This window comes from Pyrus communis, chromosome 4 (genome assembly GCF_963583255.1).
Source record: "Pyrus communis chromosome 4, drPyrComm1.1, whole genome shotgun sequence".
Classification (NCBI taxonomy): Eukaryota; Viridiplantae; Streptophyta; class Magnoliopsida; order Rosales; family Rosaceae; genus Pyrus; species Pyrus communis.
In genome coordinates this window covers 13,490,052-13,500,283 of record NC_084806.1, presented here as the reverse complement: position 1 = coordinate 13,500,283, position 10,232 = coordinate 13,490,052, and the positions used below count along the sequence as shown (strand labels likewise).

The 10,232-nt window shown below is 37.6% G+C and overlaps 1 protein-coding gene across 1 annotated transcript; it reads left to right on the top strand.

Annotated features, from left to right (window-relative positions):
• The first annotated feature begins 6,667 nt into the window (after positions 1-6,667).
• LOC137731970 (auxin-induced protein 22D-like) lies at positions 6,668-8,218 on the top strand. The gene is made up of 3 exons (XM_068471241.1): positions 6,668-7,177; positions 7,291-7,599; positions 7,687-8,218. The coding sequence occupies exons 1-3, from the start codon at positions 6,987-6,989 to the stop codon at positions 7,760-7,762; spliced, it is 576 nt and encodes a 191-aa protein (XP_068327342.1). The 5' UTR covers positions 6,668-6,986; the 3' UTR covers positions 7,763-8,218.
• The last annotated feature ends 2,014 nt before the right edge of the window (positions 8,219-10,232 follow it).

Below are 10,232 nucleotides of genomic sequence, written 5' to 3'. Positions count from 1 at the left end.
AAAATTTAAACCAATACGAATTTGAACAAACTCGACTTGACTGCTTTAGAGGTCTTTGGAAGAAACTACCTCCAGTGGGTCAAAGATGTGAAGCTCCACCTCACGGCAAATAATTTACATCCTGCCATTGAAGATGAGATGGACAACCTGGTTGGAAAAGTTGAGAAAGCCACTGCAATGATCTTCATCTGAAGACACGTTCATGATGCACCGCACACTGAGTACCTTGCTAAGGAAGATCCACGAGCAGTTTGGATCGCTTTGGCTGATCACTTTGATCACCAAAAGGACTTCTTCTTGCCTGAAGCAAGACATGACTCGCAACATTTGCGCTTCCAAGATTTTAAGTCTGTGAATTAATATAATTCTGAAGTTTGTCGAATCCGATCACTTCTCAAGTTCTGTAACGAGGCCTTGACCGAAGAGGATCTCCTAGAGAAGACCTATTCGACCTTCTTTGCTATTAATATTATCTTGCAGCAACAATATAGGGCTTAGAAGTTTACTAAGTTTTCGAATTTAATCTCTATTTTACTTCTCGCCGAGAAGCAGAATTAGTTGTTGATGAAAAATCATCAAGCTCGACATACTAAGGTGACTGTTGTGCCTGAAGCATATTATAGCACAAACCAACGCCCAAAACGCCAACATAGGCGTGGTTGGGGTGGCCAGAAACCACCCCGTTAAGGTCAACAGAGCCAAGGCCCATCTAAGGGAGGAAACTAAGCCGAGAAGCGCTTTAACCTCGTTCCCAAGGCCTCAAACTTCAAGAACAAAGGCAAAGCACCTGAAACCATAGATGCAGACATGTGTTACTGCTGTCGTTCAAATGATCATTGGTCTCGTGTTTGCCGTGCTCCCCAGAAGGTTGTAGCTGAATATCATTCTTGTCGTAAGAAGTTTGAATAAACTTTATGCAAGTGGATGAACCGGAGAGTACTAAGATGGAGGTTTCTAACTTTCAAGATGTTGTTACCCCTATGGAAGGTTAGAATCTTAGACATAAACTATTTTCAGTTGCATTTAAAAATAATGGGGCCGAATTCCACTATGTGGCCGAACCCGTCCCTTGTTTTTTGGTTTAATTTTGAACATTTTTCCTTTATATTTGGATTATTTGTTGGTGATTTTTTTTTGGATATTAAGTTTTTAATTAATTACTACCCTTGAATACTTAAATTATTTTGAATGGATATTTGTTTTAAGAACTTTTATGCATGTCACCGATTCAAATTAATTTTATTCTAGGTATGACTCGTGGAAAAGTTAGTTGTTTGGTAGATAGTGCAACCACACACACTGTTTTGCATGAACGCATCTATTTCACTAACTTCATACCTAAGAATGCACCTCTGTCAACCCTTTCAGGCCCATTCAACTTGATCGAAAGATACGGTAAGGCACGTATAATGTTGTCCAATGGTACAATCTTGACCATTGATGAGGCACTCTATTCTCCATGTTCCGGAAGAACGTTGTTGAGTTTCAAGGACATTAAAAACCTATGTAAAAATGGAGTTGAATTTATGTGCATAACTTTCTACAAATATGGCTAGAAGCGTATTCTAGAGAAGATGGAGAGTATCCCGAGTGATCTGTATACTACGAGCTATAGAAAGCCACCATATGGCTGGCCCTACCTCAAGGACTGCGTACAAAATTACACTTTGGCATGATCATTTGGGACACCCTGGACGAACAACGATGCGCCGTATTCTCAAATCTTCACACGGGAATCCACTAACCCAAGTTTAGGTTCAATTCAAGGAATCGCATGTCAAACATGCTCTATGGGAAAACTTATTATTAAGCCTTGTTATGACAAGATTCATACGAATCCTCCTATTTTTCTACAGAGGATTCAGGCGGACACTTGTGGATCGATTTACCTTACTTGCGAACCATTTAGATATTTTATGGTTTTGATTAATGCCTCCACACGTTGGTCACATGTGTGCTTGTTGTCCACAAGGAATGCTGCATTCTCCAAACTATTGGCTCAGGTTATCAAACTTAGGGCTCACCACCTTAATTATCCGATCAAATTCATTCGATTGGGTAATGTTGGAAAATTCACGTCTAAAACTTTTGATGACTATTGCATGTCAGTTGGGGTTGAAGTTGAACATCTAGTACCCCACGTTCACACCAATAACGGCCTGGCAAAGGCATTCATTAAGTGCTTACAAATGATTGCTTGATCGTTGGTCATACATACCAAGCTCCTGATCGTTTTTAAGGCCATGCAATATTGCATGCATCCATATTGGTTCACCTGAGGCTTGTTGCGACCCAACCATATAATGCCCTTCAGTTGCTTATCGGATACGAACCCGACATATCGCATCTGTGCATTTTTGGTTGTGTGGTCTATGTACCGATTTCACCGTCCTTACATACAAAAATGGGGCCTTAACAAAAGATGGGAATCTATGTCGGATATGATTCTCCTTCGATCATTCTTTACTTAGAACCTTTGACAAGCGATTTGTTTACCACTCATTTCACGGATTGTCACTTCTATGAAATAGCCTTTACATCGTTAGGGGGAGATAAGAACGTCAACTTTCCTAAAGAACAACACAAATGATCATGGACAACTCCCATTTTGTCTCATTTAGATCCTCGCACCGCTTAGTCTAAAACTAAAGTGCAGTGCATATTAGATCTCCAGAGCATGCCAGAGATTTCACCAATCTAGCGCGAGTTACAAGATCACATATTCCAGCTGGGAATGTGCCTACAATGATGGATGTACCAACTGTACGACAAACTTCCCTCCTAGAGGCCTGGGACGCCACTTTGACCGATCCACGTACATTAGCGGCTAGCCAATCATTTGCCCCTATACAAAAGTGTGGCAGACCACTCGATTCAAAGGATTCACACCCACGGCACAGGCCCCTGAAAAGCCTACTCTGAATATGACTATCGCCAACTCATGAGAAAATTCTAGATTAAGGAAGCGTCCTTGAAGAGACGAATCGACCTCCCGAGAATCATGAGATTTTGGTCCATTATGCTAGCTTAGATGATGTTTGGTGTAGAAATGAAATAATCATCAATGATGCATTAGCATATGTAGTAGCTACTGGCTACTGAGATCATGCTAAGCGATTACATTGAACCCCGTTCCGTTGATGAATGTCGCGACATAAAACTGATTGGTTAAACTGGAAACAAGCAATCCAAATCAAACTCGATTCGCTTGTGAAACATAAAGTGTTTGGACCTGTAGCTTCTACTCCTCCACATGTGAAGCCCGTTGGCTACAAGTGGATTTTCAATCGGAAGCATAATAAGAAGAACAAAATTGTGCATTACAAAGCTCGTCTTGTTGCGCAAGGCTTCTCACAACACCCCGAGATTTACTATGACGAAACTTATTCACCCATTATGGATGTGATTACTTTTCGCTACCTTATCAGTTTGGTAGTTTTCGAAAAACTGAGTATGCAGCTGATGGACGTAGTAACTACGTATCTCTATAGGGATCTTAATACGAAAATTTATATGAATGTTCTCGAATGACTTACATTGACTAAATCAAATATTTCTAAACCCTGGAACACACTCTCAATTCGGCTGAGGCATTCACTCTATGGTTTGAAGTAATCTAGAAGAATGTGATATAACCGTCTGAGTGAGTATTGGACTAGTCAAGGATATGTGAACAACGAACTATGCCCTTATGTGTTCATTAAGAAGTCACATTCTAGTTTTGCAATTATTGCAGTATATGTCAATGACATAAATCTAATCAGAACTCTTCAAGAGCTCCAGAGAACTGCCATGCACTTGAAGTCGGAATTTGAGATGAAAGATTTAGGAACGACTCGATACAATCTCAGTATCGAGATAAAGCACCATTTGGATGGAATCTTAGTACATCAATCAAACTACACCCGAAAGGTGTTGCACCACTTTAACAAGGATAAAGCGAAGCCTTCGAGTACTCCTATGGTCGTTCGATCGCTAGATGCAAAACAAGATCCTTTCCATCCGAATGAGGATGATGAAGAGATTTTAGAGCCTGAAGTTCCTTATCTAAGTGCGATAGGCACTTTATTATACTTAGCTCAATAATGCACCAAAACACAAACACTGGACTGGTGTTAAAGACATCTTCTACTACCTTAAGGGTACCACAGATCTGGGCTTGTTTTATCCCTACAGATTCTCGAGTGATGCTGCACCCCCTTATCTCGAGTTAATTCTCGCCTTGTTGGTTATGCCAACACAGGATACTTATCTAATCAGCACAAGGCGCGCTCTCAAACGGGTTATGTCTTTACTGTTGGAGGCACCGTAATCTCTTAGAGGTCAACTAAACAGACCTTAGTTGCCACTTCGTCTAACCATGATCAAATTCTCGCCTTACACGAAGCAACTCGGGAATGCTTTTGGTTGAGAGCAGTTGCGAGCCATATTCGAAACTCATGCAATTTTTACCTCGTTGTTGACATTCCAACGACGATCTATGAAGACAACACACCATGCATCGAACAGCTCAAGAAAGGTTACATCAAATGAGACAACTCCAAGCACATTGCGCTAAAGTTCTTCTTCTCACATCAACAACAAGAGTATCAGAAGATTGAAATCACTCAAATCCATTCACAAGACAATCTGGCCGGCCTCTTCACCAAATCTCTACTAAAGGCGACGTTTCATAAGCTTGTTCAAGGCATTGATATGCGTAAACTTTCTGAGTTGTAATATTTTTAGTTCTCTTTGGAATTATGTCAAACTCAGGATGTGTATCCTGAAGTATACTTGCTTGATCTTAATATACTATTTTTCCCTACGATTAGGAGCATATTTACCACTGGGCTTTTGCTATCTAACAAGGTTTTGACGAGGTACCCAACTTGTGTTGATCATTTCCCTGGTGGCGTCCCGTAGACATTTCATTTGACTTTGCATTTCTCACGCATTTTTCCTTAGCCTATGGGTTTTGTCCCTACTCGGGTTTTTACCATAGCCATTGGGTTATTTGTGAGACTTACTTCCTTATGCAAGTTCCTACCTTACCTGAGACTACTGTGTTCCCAAAATCAGTGTCGACGAGTCAACTTCCTTAACCCTACATGATGTCGAATCTACTTAAGTATTTACACATTCAAAAGGGAGTGTTATAAACTTCTTATTTAAGTGTGATTGTGTAAATCCTAAATTAGATTTGACTCTAGTTATTTTTCCTTATTAGGACTTGTATTCCTTAGAGGAGAAGGATTTCTTCCTTCCCTTGTTACTATAAATAAAGACAGTGTGTAGGGGGAAAAACACATCCTCTACACAATCCTACAAACACATCTCTCTCTATTCTCTCTATGTGTTGCCGGCTTTCTCTCCTTGTCAGTTAAATATAGGCCACAACACTCTCATATATGTTTGTTAATTTTTGGCCAGTAATTTTCTTCAATTCATTCGATTTGAAGGCCGAAAATTGAAAAGGGTGTGTGGGAAGCAAAATGAGCATGTGGATAACACCACCCTATAGATACACTGATAAAGACTAAAATTGCATGTTACTAGGTCAGTCAAGTCAACCAATTTTAGAATTTTTGAGTTACCAGACAATCAACATCAAGTTTTGCCTGGTCAAGAAACAAAAATGTTACTTTTACCTTATTTTTATACCACATTTGTGCTATCATTCTAATATAGATATGATCTACATGTATTGGTGAGCTCTAACTCTATTAGAGATATTGTATATCTAATATGAAAAATGTAATAAGTGTAGCATTGCTCATAAACAAAAAAGAAAATTTATTTCTCTGAACAAACTAGATATATTTTTTTTTTAACAAACAATATTATCTACACTAAATATTTTTTTGGGTCAAGCGACAGCGTTAGTAAGTTAGATGTTGGATTAACCATCGACAGGGTTCAAACCCACACCATCATGCAATGACACAATACATTTCCACTACTGTGATAAAGAGCCACTTACTTATCTACACTAAATATTGAATACAATGAAATTACAGGAAAAAAAAAAAAAAAAAAAACAAAACAAAAAAAGACCAAGCAAAATAATCTTTTGTAGATAGAAATAAAAATTGGGAAGGATAAAGTCTACGCAAAGTGAAGAACTAGTTGTGATGTGATTTATCGTAAGAGTAGAGTTAGACTTTTTAACTCAATTTATTCAAGTTTAGATAAATTAGTTAGAGCAGTGTATTTTTCTGTGTTTTTTCTTTACATTGCAATTTGAATGTTCTTTTCCGTAAGTTATATCAGGTCATATATAATATTTTTTTAATTTTTTAATTATATAAATAAAGAAATAAACTCAAATTTTATTGTAAAAAAAATTAAAAAAGGAAAGTGCCAAAGTTTAGACTCACATGGTGATGCAAATGCTCTTGCCAAACATCCATGTGGTCCCATTTCACATGGGAATGCTCCCCCAACTCTTCCCTTACAATTAAAAGTCCAGATTGCATCCCACAATCCCCCAACGCACCTTGACCGTCCTTTTGAGTTCACAATTTTGCATAGGGGTTGGCTGAGCTTGTCCAACTCTTGTCGCCCAAACGCCGAGGCAAAATGCCTCAAAGGTGCTGCTATTGCTACCGACAGCTTAGCTTTCCTTTGTCCGTAATTCATGCAAATGAGAGAGAGAGAGAGAGAGAGAGAGAGAGAGAGAGAGAGAGAGAGAGAGAAAGAGTAACAAATTAAACAAATTTAAGGCATACTGCACAACTCCCGCTTCTTCCTTCAATCATATCTATAAAGTACAACACACACCTTTCATTCCCACATCCCCACAAATCATACACATTTCTCAAACCTCTCCATAGCAGAAAGAAAAGAAAAAAAAAAGGGGGAAGAAAAAAAGAAAGGGAAAAATTTGCCTCAACCAGAAAGAAGAACTTGGTTCTTTTGGGTTTTGCTAGAGCAGATTACCGGATTTTGTTTCTTGAGGTTCAAGAATTCGTTTTTTTTTTTTCAGTCGAAGATTGTTGGGAAAAATGGAAGGCAAGGCTCATGAGAATGATCTCAACCTCAAGGCAACAGAGCTGACACTAGGGTTGCCAGGGAGAGATGAAATTAGTGACCTTCCTAATCAAACCAAGAAGAGATCACCGCCAGCTGATTTAAAAAATGAAGAAGGAAACCCTGATGCTAAAAATGCCCAAAAGGGAACTGCTCCTCCTGCAAAGTAAGCCATTTTATCGATTGATCTTGTTGAAATGAATTTATATTATAAGAAATATATAGTATGAACTACATATTTGAGTTGTACTCATAAGTTTTGATGTGTTGGTATGACAGGGAACAAATAGTGGGGTGGCCACCAATCAGATCTTATAGGAAGAACAGCCTCCAGGTAAATAAGAATACTGAGGCTGAAACTGCTGCTGGGATTTATGTGAAAGTAAGCATGGATGGAGCACCTTACCTCAGAAAGATTGACCTTAGGGTTTACAAATGCTACCCAGAACTCCTCAAGGCCTTAGAAGTCATGTTTAAGTTTACTATAGGCCAATACTCTGAGAGGGAAGGCTACAAAGGATCAGAATATGCACCTACTTATGAGGACAAAGATGGTGATTGGATGCTGGTTGGAGATGTTCCATGGGAGTAAGTTCTCTCTCTTTCTCTCTCTCACTATATATATCTTTCTGTATATCGATATACGTACTCACAAGTCTTCTGTTGCTATTACAGTATGTTCATGTCATCCTGCAAGAAGTTGAGAATCATGAAAGGGTCAGAAGCCAGAGGCTTGGGGTGTGGTGTATGAAAAAGACAGGTCAACCCATAAGAGCAAGGGAGAAGAAAAGATATATCATCTCTCTCTAGATCTCATGATATGGAGAGAAAATTAATCTCACAGCTTGGGTTATCAACAAACTAAAGATATTCAGATCTTATTGTCGTCAATTACTGACATTTCTTCTCTGGATTTGATTGGGATTGTAGACAGAAGCAGAAGATAATCGACTGAAGTAATTACAGATTTATTCCACAAAGTTTGGGTAGCAAGATTTGTTTGCGGTATGAGTGCATCTTTGGTCGATGCTATATCGTGTTGTTTCTGATGATTCAGTCAAACCAAACTGCATACAGAGAGGGATTTTGGTTCCAAATAGATTGTTCAAAAATGAACAAAATATGGCATGTTTCATGTTTGGGTTATGAATTATGTACTTTTGATATTTGGTATGGATATATAATAAAAAGCTACATTTTGAGTGTATATGTGGGTAGACTGCATGCAGATTTTGTACTCTTTTCTTGTAATACAAGTTGAAAAAGATTTCTAGATATGTGCAATAGTTTCACTGTTCGATTCCGTTCCACTCCTTAAACATGATCAAATTGACAACTGCGTAAAGATTTTGCCGTTATAACAGATTTGGATGTTCGGGATAGCTAGGGTGCAGCAAAATCTTTGAAGGGCTATTGATGCATCTTATCCTATCTGTTAATTATATTTTGATCACAAGCAACCATAAATTTCAATCTACCAAGAACTTCCTGGACATGATCAAGCAGAGTTTAAGGCTGTATAGAAGAACAAATTTTTTAATTTGTTTGGTAGATATTCTCGTAATATTGATCCATAAGACTTGGGATGCAAATCATTTAAGAGAATGGAAAAGCAGTCAGCTCAATAAGAGTTTGAATAACCACAAATTGCTCTTTGTTTGGTCATCCAAAGATGCTGAAATTCAGATTTCATGTTTTTCTTGCACACCATAAATAGCTTAGAGATCAATTGATTATGAACATTCACCCTTGTACCTAAGATTCTGAGTTCGATTCTCCCTCCAACTAATATAATGAAATTAAGAACAACTCGTCTTTCAACCCAGTATATGAGCAAGGCAAACTTACCAAGTCATATTGGGAATAGTACTCCCAATATGCACATGGCTCATGATGTTGGAAGTGTGGAAAATGGATTACCTTTTCTCCTGGCCTTTTAAGATATGGCTGTCTACAAATCTAAACCCTAATTACCAAGACATGTCAGCAAAGTCGGTGATTGAGTAAATTCATTAAACTGTCTCTTTTTGTCTGGAAATCTTGACAGGAAAAGAAAATTATTTTGGAACTACGTAAATATTGTATTAACTATATGTGTATCAGTACTTGGTCATTAGCAGGGGATGCATCTGACTGCTTTACATTCTTTGTTTATATTAGATGCAATTTAATAACAAAGTCACCTTTATTGAAGCATTACAACTTTAATTATATTTTAGATTTCGTATGTTTCAAAAAATTTAACCTTCCCTTTTTATTTTATTTTTATTCGAATTGTCGCACATTCCATGTTACCATTTTCATTAAAACATGTTAATGCTGACTTTAGTTTATCTTAGTGTTAGTGTGAAAGATGTATCCAATACTAAATTAGATATGTCTGATAAATACTACAAGCCTACACAGATTACTCATATTCTGAAACATTATCATGCTCTTATCCCGAAATACATCCAGAACTCATACATAATATATCAGCGGAAACAAAATTAAAATAAAGTAACCAACCCTACTCTCATGTAAGATTTAAACCAATATTAGACTACGGAAATGATTTTCAAACAACCTTGATCTACTTATGCACATATTTGATTATTTCCACCCCTTGATTCTCTTTTGCTCCGGATTATTCTTGTGGTGACCTCCATCATCTTAGTAGTTGCCCAAATTCTTCCGCCTAATTTCCCTAATTACATATATTGCAAATTTAAGTTATATCCACAAGCAAAGATAAGAGATTATTACGGCAGGATAGTATAAAAAGAAACTGTGGTTCAAACTTGTAAGAGAACTTTCTAACATAATATTATTACAAGCATATAGTTTTCGGTAACCCACAAAAATCCAGTAATAGAGATGATACAAATAAACGGTAAGTGTAGCACTAAAATCGAAGGGGTTTCACATCGAACGCGCATCTCATAGAAAAGTGGAACTCTTTGGATAAACATGTAGTCTTGTATTAATCGGAGATTTATCATTTTCTAGTCTTCTAACTATTGTAAATCACTTCATCATTTGTGTAATTATCTCATGATGTGAACCAAACCCTGAGAAATATATACCCGATACTAGGCCGTGGCCCTAAAACCTAACTAGTATAGTATTTTCGTTTTTGCTCAACCAATCCAATGGGAATTTTCTCAAAAAAGAAAGAAAAGGATCATTTTTCAGGAAGAAACTTTCAAGAAAAAAGAAGACAAAATTCCAGTCGGTGAGAT